This window comes from Mixophyes fleayi, chromosome 5 (assembly GCF_038048845.1).
Source record: "Mixophyes fleayi isolate aMixFle1 chromosome 5, aMixFle1.hap1, whole genome shotgun sequence".
Classification (NCBI taxonomy): domain Eukaryota; kingdom Metazoa; phylum Chordata; class Amphibia; order Anura; family Limnodynastidae; genus Mixophyes; species Mixophyes fleayi.
Genome location: NC_134406.1, coordinates 20,657,400 through 20,679,493, shown reverse-complemented (window position 1 = coordinate 20,679,493; position 22,094 = coordinate 20,657,400). Strand labels below are relative to the sequence as shown.

The 22,094-nt window shown below is 41.1% G+C and overlaps 1 protein-coding gene across 3 annotated transcripts in view; it reads right to left on the bottom strand.

The window, feature by feature from the left end:
* LOC142158119 (serum paraoxonase/arylesterase 2-like) overlaps positions 1–22,094 on the bottom strand; it is a 97,808-nt gene that overhangs the window by 10,729 nt on the left and 64,985 nt on the right. The window contains exons 1-5 of one of the 3 annotated variants that reach the window (XM_075211779.1): positions 18,451–18,623; positions 16,553–16,623; positions 13,410–13,465; positions 2,988–3,156; positions 1,304–1,430 (exon numbers count right to left, since the gene is read on the bottom strand). In XM_075211779.1, the coding sequence (XP_075067880.1) occupies positions 1,304–1,430; positions 2,988–3,156; positions 13,410–13,465; positions 16,553–16,623; positions 18,451–18,524 (497 nt within the window). In that variant the 5' untranslated portion in view covers positions 18,525–18,623. Of the gene's footprint in view, positions 1–1,303; positions 1,431–2,987; positions 3,157–13,409; positions 13,466–16,552; positions 16,624–17,394; positions 17,448–18,450; positions 18,624–22,094 lie in introns of those variants that run through there. The other 2 variants (XM_075211782.1, XM_075211780.1) reach the window with 2 other exon arrangements.

Below are 22,094 nucleotides of genomic sequence, written 5' to 3'. Positions count from 1 at the left end.
AAATTGACTCGATTTTCTATCCATTCGTTTGATCCAACACGATCTTACCCTTATATTTTTCCCGTCATTTTGACGGGCTTTTAACTAGTCATCTATGTATTAATAGCATAAGTACGACTATTATGAGTGACTTATTTCTATGATGTTGTTGGCTGAGCAAATTAAAGGTCTTGGTCTGTAGATTTGCAGGAAAATATTGGCGTTGTAGTCGGTTGCATCATTTTGGAGTTATTTTGCAAAATGGCCACCCGCCAATGCATTGCCTTATCCTCTGGAAAATGTGACTGCTGGCAATACACCTGTACACCTGCTGATTGCCCTGGAAACTGTGACAGTTATTGAACTCTTCCCGTGCACCTGCTTGGTGATCTGGAACATGTGACCTGCTGGGTGGTCTGGAAACTGTGACAGTTATTTGCTGCCACATATATCAGCGTGTCTTGCAGGGACCATTCCCAGCAATGTAATTTCGATGGAAGAACTTATACATATATTGTAGTATATAGAGAAATTCTTTAGTTCCTTTAATATAGTGATTGATAATATAGTTATTTATTGATTATACTCCGTTGTTAAAATTTCTACATGTAATGTAGTGTATAAAAAAGTTATTGAATTATTTTAATAAAGTAATTTAGTAATTACATTTCAGTTTCATGTAAGACGGTTACCGCCGAGTTTTTCTAGTTAGTATTATTATTCTCATAATTTATTTGTGGGGAAAGCAGGGTCATGCATAAAACAGGGGCATACATAAAACAGGGGCATACATAAAACAGGGGCATACATAAAACAGGGGCATACAAGAAGACAAAATAAATGCAGACATGAAAACAAAGGTTGAGGAGACCCCTGATCAAACTTACAATCTAGTGGAAAAAGGACACGGCTGAGACAAGAGGATTGAGTGTGACTCAGAGTAGAGATTGGGACAGTTGTAAGTGTGTACAAGTGTGAATAGTACACGTGGGAGTAGGGTAATTTCTAATAAGGAGGTTGGTTTCAGAGTGCGTTTAAAGATTTGAAAGCTAAGAAGAGTTTAATTGGGAGGGATTTTCATAAGTGGGTAGCAGTACGGGTACAATGTTGTAGGCAGGAGTGAGAGGTGGTCATAAATTGTGCCACAATTAGCGTTGTCATACAACTTGCTCCGCCCGCTTCATTATGTGAATGGGATGTAAAAGTCCTATTTTTTTAGATAAGAGAATTCTTGGTTTACCAGTATACTGATTAGCAGTTCTTACACTAGTTGCATAAGTTGTATAAAAAACATTTTCTATGTTTGCAGAGTCATTCCCAGTACCTGTGCAGGAGCTCATGTTTAATTGTTTTCAGGTGCACGAGAATATTTTCCTCTTCTACAAATTTAAATAGCTCAACAGTGGTTTTGTACTGAGGATGATTCACCACAAAAAGATAGACGGTGTCATCTGAAAAGAAGAGGATACATAAAAAACTTACAATTTGGCACAGTATTAATGCAGTCCCTCCCTCATCATTTACAGAGAGTCTGAATGCTAAAATAAACATCCCCCAGCTTATGGAATAAATGGCCTAGCACAGCCATACTTTCAAAGCAATGAAAATATCAAATAAGAACAGAAGATTGGTCTTGTTTTTTTGTATAGCATGTGTTAACATGGAATGTCATAGACTTGAAGGTCTACAGGTCTAAAGAGGTCTACAGTAGAACATGAAATCAAATGTTCTATCACTAGCGCAGAGGAAATAGAGACACTCGTCACCAGTGTTTCCTATGGTCACCATCATCATTTATTTATAAGGTACCATAAAACTCTATAGTGCCAGACATATTAAAGGCAAATCATACATAGAAACAGAGCAAGGACATACAAGGTTGATGGAGAAGGTCCCGACATGAGACAGAGGGTAGAGAGTTCAATTTAGAGGGAGAAGGCAATGCTGAGACAATATAAGCCAGAGGGGCAGGTTTGGAGCTGGTAGTACCCACAAGGGGTAGTATCAGGTGGGGTTGGATAGGGTATCAAAGGAGGTGGGTTTTGAGGGTGCGCTTGAAAGATTCAAGTTTGGTATAGCATATGGTTTGCCGGGGTAGGGATTTATAAGAGAGGAGGGAAGGATGGGGTCAGAGGCAGATCTAAGAAGTCATGTAGGATAGTATCTTGTAACAAGATCAGAGATGTATGAGAGGATGCAAGTGCTGGCCCTATGACTTAACAATTGACTTTAAATGATTGTTCCATTATTTGCCCGCTACTGGTAAATCTAACAGGAGCTGACCAGTCAGCTATTTGTCAGCAAATTGCAGCATTTATGAGCACAAAAACACAATTGATCCCTCTACATCTGATTGTGCATGTGATCCAACTGCACTAATGTGGCTGCATTGAGCTAAAAGTTTGGATCTTTCAGATTTGGTCATAAACAATGTTCTTGTAGGGCATAATCTGACCGACATCTGGCTTTTCAACGAGCGTGCCAAGCTGCCAAATCAGCCAGTGTTTGGTCAGCAGGCTATAGAGTGCAGTAAGGCAACATAAGATATTTTGCTCTCTATTTATATAATATTTTTGTCAACTTTATGTATACATTTTGCTATGGATGGATGAGAAGTGCCAATGTTTGTTTTATTGATTTTCTGGCATTCTATACTTGATCATCCCTCTTTACTGAAGGGTAATATTTGCGAAACAACGAAACTGGATTGAGACCATGTCTTCTGGTTGCATCATTTTTTAGGCCATCCCAAAATTCAAAGACCCATACGGAAAATTTAATGTTATATGCTGAAACAACTAGCAGATGCCTCTTTAATTCCCTAATCTCTACCCCTTATGATTTTTTCACAAGACGGGCACCTAACGTTTGTAACATATATGCATTTCCTCACTTAGAAGCCAAGTGTCCCTGCCAACTGCATTTCAATGATAGCATCTATAATATGTTGCTAATTAGCAATGCAAGAGAAGAACACGCATGGTATCTACACATGACTAACGACTTACCCTTCTCATCAATATATGTGCTGATTCCATGAGGGTTAAGTGAAAAAATATCCAACCCTCCACTGATACGTAGTGAAGACAGATGGAGCTTTTCATCATTCAGGTCCAACAGTAATATTTCTCCAGGTTTGTCAGGTGCAAAACTCTTTAGAGAAGGATATTTCAGACCCTTAAAAGATATGTATAAGTGGTTAGTAGGGATGTGCACCGGCGACTTTTGAGGTCTCGTGTTTTGTGTTTTGGATCCGGATTTTCGTTATTTTTGAGGTTCGGATTTGTCTCGCAAAACACTTGACGAAAGGTCTCGGTTCGGATTTAAGGTATTGGATTCGGATTTTTTTTGAAAAAAACATAAAAAGTTTAAAAATCAAGTTTTTGGGCTTATTTTCACTCCTAGGCTATTATTAACCTCAATAACATTCAATAACAAGCATTTCCACTAATTTACAGTGTATTCTGAACACCTCACAATATAGTTATTAGTCCAAAACGTTGCAACAAGGTATCTTTCTGGACTGCGTAGAGGAGTGGGTCACCACAATATATATTAAAAACCCTGAACTTTTATGATTCGCACCAATAAATGTACCTGGACTGCGTAGAGGAGTGGGTCACCACAATATATATTAAAAACCCTGAACTTTTATGATTCGCACCAATAAATGTACCTGGACTGCGTAGAGGAGTGGGTCACCACAATATATATTAAAAACCCTGAAATTGTATGATTCGCACCAATAAATGTACCTGGACTGCGTAGAGGAGTGGGTCACCACAATATATATTAAAAACCCTGAACTTTTATGATTCGCACCAATAAATGTACCTGGACTGCGTAGAGGAGTGGGTCACCACAATATCTTAAAAACCCCGAACTTTTATGAATCGCACCAATAAATGTACCTGGACTGCGTAGAGGAGTGGGTCACCACAATATCTTAAAAACCCCGAACTTTTATGATTCGCACCAATAATTGTACCTGGACTGCGTAGAGGAGTGGGTCACCACAATATATTAAAAACCCTGAACTTTTATGATTCGCACCAATAATTGTACCTGGACTGCGTAGAGGAGTGGGTCACCACAATATATTAAAAACCCTGAACTTTTATGATTCGCACCAATAATTGTACCTGGACTGCGTAGAGGAGTGGGTCACCACAATATCTTAAAAACCCTGAACTTTTATGATTCGCACCAATAATTGTACCTGGACTGCGTAGAGGAGTGGGTCACCACAATATCTTAAAAACCCTGAACTTTTATGATTCGCACCAATAATTGTACCTGGACTGCGTAGAGGAGTGGGTCACCACAATATATTAAAAACCCTGAACTTTTATGATTCGCACCAATAATTGTACCTGGACTGCGTAGAGGAGTGGGTCACCACAATATATTAAAAACCCTGAACTTTTATGATTCGCACCAATAATTGTACCTGGACTGCGTAGAGGAGTGGGTCACCACAATATATTAAAAACCCTGAACTTTTATGATTCGCACCAATAATTGTACCTGGACTGCGTAGAGGAGTGGGTCACCACAATATATTAAAAACCCTGAACTTTTATGATTCGCACCAATAATTGTACCTGGACTGCGTAGAGGAGTGGGTCACCACAATATCTTAAAAACCCTGAACTTTTATGATTCGCACCAATAATTGTACCTGGACTGCGTAGAGGAGTGGGTCACCACAATATATTAAAAACCCTGAACTTTTATGATTCGCACCAATAATTGTACCTGGACTGCGTAGAGGAGTGGGCACTGGGCACCACAATAAAATATATAAAAAACCTTCAACAGATCTGCATTACACTACACATACGGCTGCTCCTCCATCCTCTCCATCATATACATGTTGGAGTTTTAGCGTGTGACAACCTCTTGTTTTTGATAATGTCAGTGCATTTTGAATATTTTTCAATTTGCCCCACACCACTGAATGTACTTTATCTATGATACGCAATACGCATCTATCTATCTTGACTGCGTAGTGTGGTGGCCCCGGTACACAATTTGGTACCGAGGCCACAATATAATTAAAAAACCCTCCACGTGTCTGAATTCCACCAAACAAGTATCTGGACTGCATAGTGGGGTGGCCCCGGTACCCAATTTGATACCGGGGCCACAATACCTCCTCCAAACATGGTACAGACAATTCGTCATTGAGAGACCCCAGACAGACAGGGTCGAAGTGTTATTGTTTGACTTTGTAAACCCAAAAAAATGTCCCTGTTGCACATAGTCGTGCAATGAAGACTGACTTTTTCATTTAAAGGCACGATCTTTAAAGTGTAGTGTTTGTAAGTCTAAGTCATATTATACTTTTGGTAAAATTGGTTTATTTTGTTCCTCTTTATGGTAATTAATTAGTAATAGAATTAAAGTAGGAAATAGAATTAAAGTATGAAATAGAATTAAAGTAGGAAATAGAATTAAAGTATGAAATAGAATTAAAGTAGGAAATAGAGTGGTATAGAGTTGTAGTGTGGTATAGATAGAGTGGTCCACACAATATAATAATAAAACCCTCAACTGGTCTGAATTCCACCAAACAAGTATCTGGACTGCGTAGTGGGGTGGCCCCGGTACACAATTTGGTACCGAGGCCACAATATAATTAAAAAATTGGGCATCAACTGTCACCGTTGTTTAATATCTGATACACCTAAATATGGACTGCACAGTGGAGTGGCCCCGGTAGTAAATTTGGTGCCGGGGCCACAATACCTCCTCCAACTTCCAAGTGTAGTGTTTATAAAGACAGACAGCGTCGAAGTGTTATTAGTTGACTTTCTTAACCCTAAAATTGTCCCTGTTGCAAATATTCGTGCAATGGACAGTTACTTTTCTATTGAAAGACTCAAGCTTTCAAGTGTAGTGTTTATAAAATATAAACAACAATACAGTAGTTTTAGAGCACGTCAATACCTCTTGTTTTAAATTATGACACGGCATTTTACTTTTGGTTTAATTTCTTGAATTTTTTTACATTTGGTTTTACTTTTTGAACATGGCAAACGACTGTTGCTTGGTCATATAATGCAAAAAAAAAAGTTCCAAGATGGAATTGTCCTTGGGCCCTCACACCCACCCTTATGTTGTTGAAATAGGACATGCACACTTTAACAAACCAATCATTTCAGCGACAGGGCCTACCAAACAACTTTGGCTGAAATGATTGGTTTGTTTGGGCCCCCACACCAAAAAAGCTATTCATCTCTCCCTGTACAGACTAAACAGGCTCTACTGAGGCAAGATGTCGTCCTCATCCTCAACCTCTGATTCCTCTCCCCCTACAGTGTGTACTTCCTCCTCATCACACATTATCAATTCGTCCCCGCTGGACTCCACAACCACAGGTCCCTCTGTAGTATCTGGAGGGCAGTGCTGTACTTCATTGAGGAATTGATTATTCATTTTTATAAACATCATTTTTTCAACGTTGTGAGGAAGCAACCTCCTTCGCCGCTCACTGACCAGGTTCCCCGCTGCACTAAAAACTCTTTCCGAGTACACACTGGAGGGGGGACAACTCAGGTAAAATAGAGCCAGTTTGTACAGGGGCTTCCAAACTGCCTTTTTTTCCTGCCAGTAACAATATGGACTGTCTGACATGTCTACTTGGATGGTGTCAGCAAAGTAATCATCCACAATTTTTTCTATTGTCACAGCATCCAATGCAGCGAGAGTAGACATGTCTGCAATGGTTGGCAGGTCCTTCAGTCCGGACCAGATGTTATCAGCATCCCCGCCAGTGCCTCTTTTGGGAAAACTGAGCTTTTTCCTCGCAGCCATAGATGTGGAAGAAAATGAGGGTGGAGCTGTTGGCATGTCACGGTCCTCTTCAGAGGACAATCTCCTGACCAGCAGGTCTTTGCACCGCTGTAGACTTGTGTCCGCCGGAAACAGAGACACAACATACGCTTTAAACCGAGGATCGAGCACGGTGGCCAGAATGTATTCCTCTGACTTTAAAAGAGTGACCACCCTCGGATCCTGGCAAAGCGTACGAAGGGCTACATCCACAAGAGCTACATGCTTGGTGTAATCGCAATGGCTTACCAGCTCCTCCCTCACTTTCTCCAGCTGCTTCTGCAACAGCCTGATCAGGGGAATGACCTGACTCAAGCTGGCAGTGTCGGAACTGACTTCTCGTGTGGCAAGTTCAAATGGCTGCAGAACCTTGCACAACACGGAAATCAGTCTCCACTGCGCTTGACTGAGGCGCATCCCCACTCCTTTGCCTATGTCGTAGGTGGCTGTGTAGGCCTGAATGGCCTTTTGCTGCTCCTCCATCCTCTGCAGCATATAGAGGGTGGAGTTCCAGCGCGTCACAACCTCTTGTTTGAGGTGATGGCAGGGCAGGTTCATGCTTTTTTGATGTGCCTCTAGTCTGCGGTAGGCACTGGCTGAATGCCGAAAGTGTCCAGCAATTTTGCGCGCCACCGCAAGCATCTCCTGCACACCCCTGTCACTCTTGAGGTAATGCTGCACCACCAAATTAATGGTGTGGGCAAAACATGGGACGTGCTGGAAATTGCCCATATTTAATGCCCGCACAATGTTACTGGCATTGTCTGACACCACAAATCCCCATGAGAGTCTAAGTGGGGTAAGCCACTGGGAGATAATTTCCCTCATTTTCTCTAATATGTTGTCAGCGTTGTGCCTCTTATTAAAGCCTGTAATGCACAATGTTGCCTGCCTTTGCATGAGCAGCCATTTTGTAGATGCTGCTACTGATGCAGCTGTTGCTGTTGCTGCGGAAGGGGATGCATCTACCCAGTGGGCTGTCACAGTCATATAGTCCTTCGTTTGCCCAGAACCACTTGTCCACATGTCCGTGGTTAAGTGGACAGTGGGTACAACCGCATTTTTAAGAGCACTGAGGACACTTGATCGTACTTCTCTGTACATTTTTGGTATCGCCTGCCTAGTGAAGTGGAATCTCGAGGGGATTTGGTACCGGGGACACAATACCTCCATCAACCCTCTAAATCCCACTCCACTGATGGCGGACACCGGGCGCACGTCTAACACCAACATTGCAGTTACAGCCGCAGTTATACGCTTTGCAATAGGGTGACTACTATCGTATTTGGTGGTCATGGCAAACGACTGTTGGACGGTCAATTGTTTTGTGAAAGACTTAGCGGTCTTACGACTTCCCCTCTGGGAAGATGACCGACTAACAGCAGCAACAGCAGCAGTGGCAGTAGTAGGCGTACCGCTGCAGGATTCCTCGGATGAATCCCGTATTGAGGAGGACTCAGTCTGGCTGCTGACTTGGGCTGCAGGACTGAATCTGATGGAGATTGTGGAGGAAGTTGACGAGGAGGGTGTTGCTGGTGTGTATCCAACTGGACCACGGGATTTAGGTGTCCCTGTACCGATGAGGGTCCTAGCCCCAGTTCCTGAACTAACCACTGAACTATGAAGGTTATTCAGGTGACGTATAAGGGAGGATGTTCCTAGGTGGGCAAGATCCTTACCCCTGCTTATTTGAGCTTTACATAAGCTACATATTGCCATACATTGGTTGTCTGGATTTGGATAAAAATAACTCCAGACCGAAGAGGTGCATTTTTTGGTCTTCTGACCAGGCATGACGATGGGCTTTTTCATCCCATGGACATCAGCTGTTTCCCCCCCTGGTGCCTCATTTACAATAACCACATCACCATCCTCATCATCAAGTTCCTCCACAGCGCCAGCTACATCATCAATAGCCTCCTCCCGAGCCACCTCTTCCCGTACAGTGATGGGAAGGTCAGGCTTGACAACCACCAACACCCTTGGACTCGCCTTGGGGATTTGTGATAATTTCTCTTTAGAAGGCAGAGTTGTTTGCTGTTTTGTTGCTGCCAGCATAACTCTCTTCAATTTTTTGTAGGGGGGGGAGGAGGAGGAGGGCTAAGATCCGTGGGTGAAGCTGAACCACTAGTCATGAACACGGGCCAGGGCCTAAGCCGTTCCTTGCCACTCCGTGTCGTAAATGGCATATTGGCAACTTTACGTTTCTCCTCAGATGATTTTAAGTTTCTCTTTTTGCTACTTTTTCTTAACTTGGGCTTTTTGGATTTTACATGCCCGGTACTACCAGATTGGGCATCGGGCTTGGAAGACGACGTTGATGGCATTTCATCGTCTATGTCATGACTAGTGGCAGCAGCTTCAGCATTAGGAGGAAGTGGGTCTTGATCTTTCCCTACTTTATCCTCCAAATTTTTGGTCTCCATTATATGTAGCACAAGATACTGCAGAATGTGTGAACTTGGTAATATTGCAGTACCAATGGACTTATACTGCTGGATTGGTTTTGCAAATTTGGTTATAATTATTATATATTTTTTTTTTTTTACATTTTTTATTTTTTTTTACTTTTTTTTTATTTTTAAAAAACTTGGGAATAGTGGGGAAATAACTATGCCCTTAGAAGCACAGAGCACAGGACACAGCACCACTGGACTGAACAGGACACGGCACAGGACCCAGCAGCACTACGGAACTCAGCAGGACAGAGCACAGGACACAGCACCACTGGACTGATACTGCAGAATGTGTGAACTTGGTAATATTGCAGTACCAATGGACTTATAATGCTGGATTGGTTTTGCAAATTTGGTTATAATTATTATATATTTTTTTTTTTTAAAATTTTTTATTTTTTTTTACTTTTTTTTTATTTTTAAAAAACTTGGGAATAGTGGGGAAATAACTATGCCCTTAGAAGCACAGAGCACAGGACACAGCACCACTGGACTGAACAGGACACGGCACAGGACCCAGCAGCACTACGGAACTCAGCAGGACAGAGCACAGGACACAGCACCACTGGACTGATACTGCAGAATGTGTGAACTTGGTAATATTGCAGTACCAATGGACTTATAATGCTGGATTGGTTTTGCAAATTTGGTTATAATTATTATATATTTTTTTTTTTTTACATTTTTTATTTTTTTTTACTTTTTTTTTATTTTTAAAAAACTTGGGAATAGTGGGGAAATAACTATGCCCTTAGAAGCACAGAGCACAGGACACAGCACCACTGGACTGAACAGGACACGGCACAGGACCCAGCAGCACTACGGAACTCAGCAGGACAGAGCACAGGACACAGCACCACTGGACTGATACTGCAGAATGTGTGAACTTGGTAATATTGCAGTACCAATGGACTTATAATGCTGGATTGGTTTTGCAAATTTGGTTATAATTATTATATATTTTTTTTTTTTTAAAATTTTTATTTTTTTTTACTTTTTTTTTATTTTTAAAAAACTTGGGAATAGTGGGGAAATAACTATGCCCTTAGAAGCACAGAGCACAGGACACAGCACCACTGGACTGAACAGGACACGGCACAGGACCCAGCAGCACTACGGAACTCAGCAGGACAGAGCACAGGACACAGCACCACTGGACTGATACTGCAGAATGTGTGAACTTGGTAATATTGCAGTACCAATGGACTTATAATGCTGGATTGGTTTTGCAAATTTGGTTATAATTATTATATATTTTTTTTTTTTTAAATTTTTTATTTTTTTTTACTTTTTTTTTATTTTTAAAAAACTTGGGAATAGTGGGGAAATAACTATGCCCTTAGAAGCACAGAGCACAGGACACAGCACCACTGGACTGAACAGGACACGGCACAGGACCCAGCAGCACTACGGAACTCAGCAGGACAGAGCACAGGACACAGCACCACTGGACTGATACTGCAGAATGTGTGAACTTGGTAATATTGCAGTACCAATGGACTTATAATGCTGGATTGGTTTTGCAAATTTGGTTATAATTATTATATATTTATTTTTTTTTAAATTTTTTATTTTTTTTTACTTTTTTTTTATTTTTTAAAAACTTGGGAATAATGGGGAAATAACTATGCCCTTAGAAGCACAGAGCACAGGACACAGCACCACTGGACTGAACAGGACACGGCACAGGACCCAGCAGCACTACGGAACTCAGCAGGACAGAGCACAGGACACAGCACCACTGGACTGATACTGCAGAATGTGTAAACTTTGTAATATTGCAGTACCACTGGACTTTTACTGCTGAATGTGTGAACTTGGTAATATTGCAGTACCAATGGGCTTATACTGCAGGATTGGTTGTGAAAATTTTGTGGTAATTAAAAAATATTAAAGTAGTTTTTGGCATTTTTTAAAAAAACTTTTTTTTATTTTTTTAAACACAGGGGAATATTGGGGAAATAACTATGCCCTTAGAAGCACAGAGCACAGGACACAGCACCACTGGACTGAACAGGACACAGCACAGGACCCAGCAGCACCACTGACCTCAGAAGGACAGAGCACAGCACACAGCACCACTGGACTGATACTGCAGAACACAGCACAGCACAGCACAGCACAGCACAGCACAGCACAGCACAGCACAGCACAGCACAGAACTAAACAGCACAGAACTAAACAGCACAGAACTAAACAGCACAGAGGACCACCTAACACACCCTCCTTCTACCCTGATCAATGCCCGAGTGAAGATGGCGGCGACTAGCGGGGAATTTATAGGATCCGAGTATCGCGAGATCCGACAACGGGATTATGAGTCAGAGCCTCAGTTTCACTTTTGAATTTGGCGCCAATACCCGGATCTGTCTCGGATCCGACTCGGATCTGCAACGTTCGGGTGGGCTCGGATTTCATAAATCCGAGTGCGCTCATCCCTAGTGGTTAGCAGATGCCCAGACGGTGGAGGTCATGAACTAACTATATTACTTAAGCGGTGAATGCAGAACAGTTCAGGAACAACATCCCACTTTCAAAGAGCTGGGGATTAGACCCCTGTCCTTCTGATACTTGCTGCAAGGGGAATTTAGTATTATTATATGGGCTGGTGGATGTCTCTTTAAAACAGAACAGATCAAGACATCATTCGATTGTACACGAGCAATGTTTATAAATGATGCGTCACCAACAATGCACACTTTGTCTATCCACTCAGAGAAACACAAGTGGATAGATTAGATTATTTGGACATTTATTATTTCACCAGTTCTGCTATGAAAAGATCTACAAAACATTGTTGGTATGACCTGCGGAACAGGTTTATAAGAAAACAATAAAGGTACAGTAGAATATTCATTCTGCTCCAGAGTTCTGTAGAATGATGTAAGAACTTAGGATATAGACCATTCATTTCTCTATGTGGATGGCCCGAGAAGTGAAAACAACATCACACAGTACTGACTCATCATACTTCTCTTTCTTATAAAATACTGCTTGTTTCACGATCTTTTTGAAAACAGACCAAAAACAACATCCTAATAAAAGAATACATAGGGTAGAGCAGTCATGAGCAGTAGAGAACCGAGAAGGTACAATGTGGTATAATATATGGTAGATCCCTGCATTGCACTAGAACAATGGCAAGAAAATTCCATTAAATGAAAGAACATACCAGGCATAATATATTAAATAATCAAAGAGGTAGAACTTTCTATAAAATGAGAGAGCAACATTCCATCAAACTAGAAAACAGAGAAGGTTCTATTGAACAGAACGCAGAGCAGGTGTAACTGCATTGAACCACTAAACATAAAACATATTCCACTGGACTAGAGAACAAAACAGGGTTCACTTAAATACTAGATTTTTTTTTTGCAATTTTATGACATTCTCAAATTCTCAATGGGGACTGCAGTCTGGACCTATTTATCAAGCCACGAAAAGCTTAACTTTTCAGAGCTTGTCCCCGAATGATCGAAAGATGACGTTAGCCTTTCTAACCTAATGGGAGAACATCGCAGCAGAGGGACCTTCCAATTCCTCCCCAGAAGGCTTTGTGCCCCCCATCCTGCCGTTCTAAGCATGCATGGTGCGCATAGGCAGGTCAGAACCTGTCAGTAAAGTGATCACAATTGCGATTACTTTCAAATAGACTGTTCGGCGGGACAGGCTCCTATGGGAGTCGCTGTCTCGCTAATCAATTTTAATAAATAGGCACTTTGGATAATATCTTATCGTTTTGATAAGAAATGATAATTAATGTTCAGAAAATGTGAAGGGTCATCAATAGACCCCTAAATCATGGTTGGGTAATTGTTAATCTACAGTCCCAGTTTGTTTGGCATCCATAGAGTCAGAAAGCGGTAGCAAAGGTCCTATCCTTAAACTGGTTTATAATTATTCAAAGACCATGAATAGGATTTATATAAAGGTCATAGAGCTCATATTAATACAGCAACACGCATATTCTGGGATGCAAATTTAAAGTGATGGTTACTTTATAGGTACTTTCAGGTGAGTATTAGAAGAGATGTGTAATGTTAATTCATTGCTATACCTGACTCCCATCCCTGGAGACCTTAGTATCATTATTTGTGATGTCTGTAAAGATATTTATTAAGAAATAACGAGACTTACAGAGCTGATAAAGGCCAGTCCGTTAGGGAGGACATCTATATCTTCAGACCCAAACTCTGCAAAAAAAAGAGGTGAGGGGTTAGAGGTAACAAAATAAGGTTTAATGACCTTGATTATCATTTGGATACTTCTGAACTGCTTTCACATCTGATAGAGTGATCCAAATAAAACATGTTAATTTTAAGACAACAACAACAGTTTAAGGGGCAGATTCAAAAGAACAACGCGGACCGCGCATAATTACCGGTACTACGGTAAGAGAGCTGCGAGCAAAAATCAGCGCTGAAATTACCGTAGCAACGGTAATAATGCACGGCTATTATCGTAGTAATGGTAATAGTGCTCTGCCCGTGTTAACTTGCAACCAATCAAGGGCTGGAAGGAGGGATATTTAAACTCATGATATGCACTATACATTCAGACTCTTTTATCTCTGAGGAAGCCTTGTTTAAGGTGAAACGCGTTGGGTATAGACACTATCAAAGTTCTTTTGCTCATTTATTTCTCCAAACACCAACTCTTGTATCACTCGGTGTTGGCGTTTTTCACATTACGGAGCACTTATCAGACTGTGGGGCATATTTAATAAAGCACGATAGTGCTTTTAACGGGTCATTAAGGTCCCACAGTGTCCTCCGCAAATTTATTAAGGGGGCATCGCAGCAGATATCATGGATATCTGCTGCTTTGCATTCCTCTTCGTTTTTGGGAGCAGTCACCATTCAACAGAATGGTGACTGCTCCTGGCCGCAATCTAACAAGTCCCGAAAAAACATTTTTTTCGGGAACTTGTCATGTTAATGTACGCCATCCGAATTGAAGAAATCTAATGCTGTCAGCTCTGCTCCCAAGAGCAGAGCTGGACAGCGCATGTGTGGAGGGATCACACGATCCCTCCCTGTCACTCAGCGCGCTCTCTCTGCAACTATCGTTGCAGAGACAGAGAGGGGATCTGTGTGCGCATGTCCAGCTCTTGGAACTGGACATGCGCAATTGAAGAGTGAAGAGAAGACCCGGAGACAGCGCTTCCGAAGAGGGGGGTAAGTATGATTTTTTTTATCACTGAAACAGCAGTTTTTCGGAACTGCTGTTTCTGTGCAGGGCTGTACATAAATGTGAGAAGTAGTTCAATCCTTATCATTGCGATAAGGATTGAAAACTACTTTTCACTTTATGTGAATATTGATAAATGTGCCCCTGTATCGTAAAGTTCTCAGAGCGGATTCCACAGCCGACTGTGAGAATTACCTGCATCCAGGAGAACTACGATCCTATGCGCATGCACCAACTAAGACACAACATGTAGTGGGGAAGTCTGAAAGCCAAGTGCTCTCTCTCGACAAACAGAGGATCGGAAGAAGCCCCGTCTGAACCATGGACAGGACGGAATAGGTACATTCCCCAACGAACTGTGAGTTACTCTCAGAGCTTCATTGTAACTGATGGACTGGCGATATACCTAATGAGAAATATCCCCATATATTATAGACATCTCTGTTAGATGTTCATATCAAGGCTGGGATATCAAGGTTTATTCCTACACAATTGTAGTGTGAGAATTTGTATTATCTGTGAGCTTTTTTGTTTATCCAGTGTCCTATGTTGGCTTATTTATGCTGTTAGAGTCTGGCCAGAGCAATTTCAGCTTTTTTTATATGCAATATAAAGTTTGATATTTATACTGTCCTACAGATTTCTGTTCATTTGTGGAGCGCCAGGGAATTTTACATACTATGTATATTTGAATGGTAGGCAGACCAATCACATCCCTAAAGGCAGCACCCAAACACACTATTGTTTCTGTACTTTAAGATAGACAGCGCTTGGTTTACAACCTATATTGCTGCACGTCCTCTGACCTTCCAAAGGGCCGCACATTACCCATAATCTGAGTAATAAAGAAAACAATACATTTAATCAAAGAAAGAGGCATCTGTGATAACATATCAGCAGACATTTTACACAAGTGACACAAATAACTATAACAAACTAATATGTCAATAAAGCAGGGAGGAGCTGGGGGCCGCAGGTGATGGTTGGGGAAACCACAGGTGGCCCCTAGGGCCACAATCACTGCTCTAAACTGATTGATCTAGAAATTATAGTTTTAATGCTATCAATTTAACTTGTCAGTAAAATGCCTACAGATTGTGACTGCGGCCTTCAGAATAGAGTCCTCATTAGACTGACCTCTTAACAATAATTCCCAACATCTGAACACCTCATCTCCATTGTGGCATGCAAAGGCAACTAATTATATAGAGACAACTTTATTTTAGATTTTATGGCTATTTAAAGATTAAACTTTATTAATAATAATAATAATAAAAATATAATAATAATATATAGTGATATGATTCACTATTACATATCTCATTGTAGTCATTATGCAGTTACAGTTAAGGTATCCAATCACCACTCTCCTTTCGTGTTGTCCCTGGTTGTGCGGAACAGCTATAGACTGCTAACTCCAGTGTTTAAATTCAGGTTCATCCCCCTCGGCCTTGGGATTGGCTGGTTCTGTGCACTAGCAGAGTAGGGGTTTGTTCCGTCAGCCAATCACAGAGGAGGTAGCAGTGTATGGTTGTCACCAGCAAATGGGAAAAAGTGAAGTAAGAAGAAGCAAATGGTACAAGCAGTAAGTTACTTAGGTTAGGTAGGTCATTTACACAGATTATATTTTCATTAAAGTGTTAGTCTGACTTTTGCATCGTAATGACTACCAGTCTGGGCGCCAGTTATCACACTCGCCGTGTGTCTATTCAATAAAACGTGCTACAGTTGTATTCAGAAGCCTACACCGGGATGGCCGCAGAAGTAATTTGGCATTAGTGCTGAATGAATGGAACGTGTGTGGCTGGTGTAGAAACATACTTGGTGGTTTAATAAGTATGTGTGTGTGTGTAAAATACCCGAAACACTACTTATTGTCTGCATATAAATATAATGGAGGTCTGGGATTTACATCTCCTTTAAATAAGAAGAAATGTCTAACATTTTCCTAATGGTGAGTGCAGAAGGATAACCGTCTGGTTATATTATAAATATCTCCTCTTATTTACATTGCATTACTATAGTCCTTTGAACCATACTTGTAGTAGAGTAGGATGTGGTGACATGGTTATGAATTCTCATAGACGTACCTATTCCTTTCAGTAGCCGGCAGTTAGGATGGTCTATAGGTTCTGCTTTGTTCAATATTTTAGTCCGGTGACTGCAAATATTAGATATAAATGAATTAGCACATTTTACATTCTAACAACATTTATCCAAATAGATCAAGTTACGTGTCAGCCCGTTACATAGCCCAGGTCCTGTGCTCTTTTTGTGTCTCGGTGGCGTAGTGGTTAGCACTTCTGCCTTACAGCACTGGGGTCATGAGTTCAATTCCCGACCATGGCCTTATCTGTGTGGAGTTTGTATGTTCTCCCCGTGTTTGCGTGGGTTTCCTCCGGGTACTCCGGTTTCCTCCCACACTCCAAAAACATACTGGTAGGTTAATTGGCTGCTAACAAATTGACCCTAGTCTGTGTCTGTCTGCCTGTGTGTGTGTATGTTAGGGAATTTAGATTGTAAGCTCCAATGGGGCAGGGACTGATGTGAGTGAGTTCTTTGTACAGCGCTGCGGAATTAGTGGCGATATATAAATAAATGGTGATGATGATGATTATAACACATTTATCCCCTCCCCCCCTACAGAAATAACTCATACTTAATGAATCAGGTCCCGTGTGTTTCTATATTTAATGATTAACCACTTATTGTATACTCTTATGGATATTAGAAGTCATTGATGGGTTCTGTGAACATATAAACAGATAATGGAACTCCAAAGTAACTTCTAACATCCATAATAAATGACACTATTTGGAACATTATTCTTTATAATACACAAGTTTCTATTTTTGTTTATAGCAAGTGGCAGACAAACACAAACACACTGAACATGCCAAAACACACAATACAAACTTCCAAACATTAATACATCATAATTTGGGTCAGTGTGTGCTTGGTGCCGTGCATCGGGCAAAGGGACCATGGTCATGTGACACTGTGGGGTGTGGCCACTTCATGTAGGGGCGTGTTATGAGATTCTGAAGTGCTAGGCCGTCCTCAACACCCTGCATTGCTGCTTGCAGCAATCTGTAGTGAGCGGGACACGACTCCAAACAGTCCTTGTAGGAACCTTGCAGGATCTGTTACTTTGTGGGCAGCACGGTGACTCACAGCACTGGGGTCATGAGTACGATTCCCGACCATGGCCTTGTCTGTGTGGAATTTGTATGTTCTCCCCGTATTTGCGTGGTTTTCCTCTGGGTGCTCCGGTTTCCTCCCACACTCCAAAAACATACTCTTTATAAAGATGGATCCTTCACAATTTATAATAATAATATATTGTTTTCAGCAATATTCATTATTGTTCTTATTTCTAGGAATAGAATATAGGTAGTTCATACACTTCTGATTGAATTTTCTACACGGCTGTGTCCTGCAATATTCCAGTGAACCTTACTCCGGGTGCAGCTGTCATTATACTCTCTGATTTGAATCCAGATATATTGCATCAATTCTAAATCCGTGTCCTCAGGCCAAGTTCAATGGCAAATGATCACTGTGCTGCACTTTAATCAGGGATGTCAGAATGCCATAACCAGCAAGAAGTGTAGCTCTAGCAATCAAGCAAAAAAAGTTACATACAACTTCCCGGGACCCTGCTTCTGGCTAAACACCCACCGGGCAACTAGTCCAGCGCGGGTCTTTTTGCCCACAACACAAAACAGCTATTTATGCTTCCTGCCCAGCACTAACTACTACTCTGTGAAATTAAACTGCTCTTTTTGGCACTATATATATATATATATATATATATATATATATATATATATATATATATATATATATAATTAATCAAAGTGCAAAAAACTCATTCACAAAACATGTTCTATAATTAATAAAAGTAAGTTTTCTAGGGTTTACAGATGTTCACAGCTATTAAATTCCATCAGCAATAGGGAAAAGGCAATTAAAACTGGTAACTTACATGAATTGCATGACCCTTTCACCTAGAAGAGCCAGGGTGAGCCCGATGAGCACTATTTTGAGTAGAGCCCCCATGTCTGCAGAGTTATAACAGGATTCTTGGTTGTCACTTACTAAGTGAGAGCTGGGACTGCAGAAGAGGGCGGATCCCAGAGCTCACTGACAGTGATTGATGAGAGCTTTGTATACGCTCCCTTATACTGCAGACCCTGACCTGGGCAGGTAAATATTAGCCTGGATGGGGGAGGGGCGGGGGCGGCGAGACTCCACTCAACAGCCTATTAGGAAAGAAATGCAAGTGGCCCAGTGACCCAGCCCAAGGTAGCCCACTATGGGACCGGCCCGGGGGGCAGATGACCCCCTGCCCAGCCTACCCCAGCTACAGATCCTACTCTATATACACTGCTCACTGCCCTCCACCTTTATGTATGGAAATTATTTTCTACCATGACTATATATTCACTTATAGATTTATGGGGAGCCAAGTAAAGAGCAACTAGAGAAATTTGTTTATCAAAGAGAGTGTCTCATGATACAGTTATTGCAGGAATAGATAAATGTGAGATATATACACTCAGTGACGCCCCCGACAGTTTCTCCATTACTATTATAGTGATAGTTTCAAACAAAACTATAACTATATTAGTAATTGTTAAGATGTATTTACCTTAAATGTTATTTGGGTGATGTTTTTAATAAAGTGAAGATTTTGTCATTAGATATATGGTCTCTTCTAGAGGTGAGCGGTTCGGATTCCTTGAAACCCGATGAAATCCAACGTGGGGGATCTGAGTGGAACAGAGTAGTGACTCGGTTTCTGCCACCAAACTTGGATCTTAAAACAAGGTGAAACATCACTTCCGACAATTTTGTTTTTGTAAAACGTGCGCTATATTTATATATAGTCCTCCCTCGTTTTGATCAGTCCCATTTTAGAACAGACAACCTGTAGGGAGGAGGTTAGCTGTGGTGCTCTGCTCATAAAATAGTGCTCAGCGTGAACCAGGGACATAGGAAAGCAATAGAATCCTGTTATTATTGTGAATCAGTTCTGTAGAGAATAGTCAGTTACAATAGTTTGCTGATCAATTGCTTTTAATTTCAATCTTAAATACACTTTACACAGACTAGTGGTTACTGGTTGTTGTTAATGCATTGCATATATCTAATAGTACTAGACAGTATATACAGACTGAGTTAGATTGATATCATTCTGCACTAACTAGTATATTCTTTGAGAAAAACAGTACTTTTGCTGTCAGACTATTAGCAGCAGAATCCAAAAAAACAAACAGATTTCTTTCTTTTTAAAGTTTTTCTAGTGAAAGTAATATTGTGTGGGGCAATGACAAGTGAAATAATTTTGAAAAAAACTGGGTGTTTGCGTGTGAGATGCAGACGTAACAGCACACTCCAAAAAAAACCGCTATATATTCTAATCTTTTCTATTTTTCAATATTTTTATATTTTGGAAGAGACATTCAGTGAAATCTATATTTAAAGAAGGCTGTTTGTGAGGGTCAGCATGCAGCAGCACACCCCCAAAAAATGCTATATTTTCTAGTATTTTATATTTTTGGCAGTAGTACTACTTTTACGACCTCTACTAGTGAAAAAGGTAATGCAGGAAGAAAGTTGTCGAAAGCGTCCTCAATTTCTAAACACTATTTGTCAAATTCAATCTCAAAGAAAACATCAGCTCTTGATGTAAAGAGGAGGATTACGAGGGAATTTTTTAATGAATGGGGTGAATTGTCCAATAAAAGGAAAATAGCTAACAAGCCATACACCACCCGCAGTGGCAAGACAAGGCTCAGATTATGTCCACTTTTTCCTAGTAGGGGTCCTGCTACAGCTGGTACTGGTATGTGCACTAGAATGGCCATTAGAAAACTAGAAAACAGAGTGCCCAACGCGGTCATGCATCTTCCTCAACTTCACATGCACCACAAGCTCAGAGTGTAGGTCTGTTACGGACACCTCCAAAACAGACAAATCAGTGCATAAGGATAACATTGAGGTTGAAGAACAACTTGGGCAGTCACAAGATCCAAAGGAAAGTCTAAGGCAGAGCTGGATTAAGGCTTTGGGGGGCCCGGGGCACTTAAGACAGGGGGGCCCCTAAAATCTAAAATTAAGTGCATAGGGACACATCCTGCATTACATCACCTACAGCCTACAGTATGACACTTACAGCTCTGCCAGAGGGCTCGCTTAGGTTGTCTGCATAAGAAAAATCATTGCTTCCACAAACTAAAATACTCTACATTAAAACAATCACCAAAACACCACATTAAAATGGGTATTGACACCACACATTAAAACTAGCAATGATATCACACATTAAAAATACCATTGATAACGTACACTAAAACTAGCAATGATACCGCACTTTTAAAATTAAATTTATAATGCACATTAAAGCTAGCAATGATACCGCACTTTAAAAATAAAATTTATAATGCACATTAAAACTAGCAATGATACCGCAAATTAAAATACCATTGATAATGCATCATTGGGCATGGCCAGGCCACCCTCCTACAGACAAAAAAAACCTGGGATTGTCCCTCTAGAATCACAACATTTCACAGACGTTGCTGCTATTTCCTACCTGTTCTTCTCACTTTCACCACCTGTGCTGCAGGTTTCTTTAGTGGCTTATCTAGATCCTGGAATGTTAGGGGCCCTATTTGGAAAAAAAATGGGTACATTTAGAAAATGACAGCCACTCCGGCGTTAAATCAGTACCACCCATGATTAATAATTAGGCCTTCCTCCAGCCCCAACATTAAAATAATAGTATTCACATTTAATAAATAAACCTATTTCCCTCCCTACAAACAGCCCCAGCAATAAATTAATAGTATTTACATTTCAGAAATATACCTATTTCCCGCAACCGTCACTGCCATTAAATAATTCATAGGCACATTTAATAAAGGGACCTCATTCTCCCCAAACTCACCCCCACATTCAGTAGCGCCCAAACCACCCCATCTTAAATTAATTAAATGTCCCCACTATTGTGCCTCTCTCCCCCCCCCTTTTTCCTCATGCTGTGTCTCTCACCCTTTTTTTTATACTGTGCCTTTCTCTCCCCTTTTTCCTTACTGTGCCTCCCTTCTCCCCCTTTTTTCCTTACTGTGCCTCTTCTCCCCCTTTTTCCTTACTGTGCCTCTCTTCTCCCCCTTTTTCCTCCATTGTGTGCCTTTCTTCTCCCCCTTTTTCCTCCATAGTGTGCCTTTCTTCTACCCCTTTTTCCTCCATAGTGTGCCTCTCTTCTCCCCCTTTTTCCTCCATAGTGTGCCTCTCTTCTCCCCCTTTTTTTCTCAGTAGTGTGCCTTTCTTCTACCCCTTTTTCCTCCATAGTGTGCCTCTCTTCTCCCCCTTTTTCCTTACTGTGCCTCTCTTCTTCCCCTTTTTCCTCCATAGTGTGCCTTTCTTCTCCCCCTTTTTCCTCCATACTGTGCCTCTCTTCTCCCCCTTTTTCCTCCATACTGTGCCTCTCTTCTCCCCCTTTTTCCTTACTGTGCCTCTCTTCTCCCCCTTTTTCCTCAGTAGTGTGCCTTTCTGCGTTATTCCCTTTTCTTTTTTTTACTTACCTTTCTTTTAGCTTCTTTCTTCTCTTCTGTCTTCTTGGTC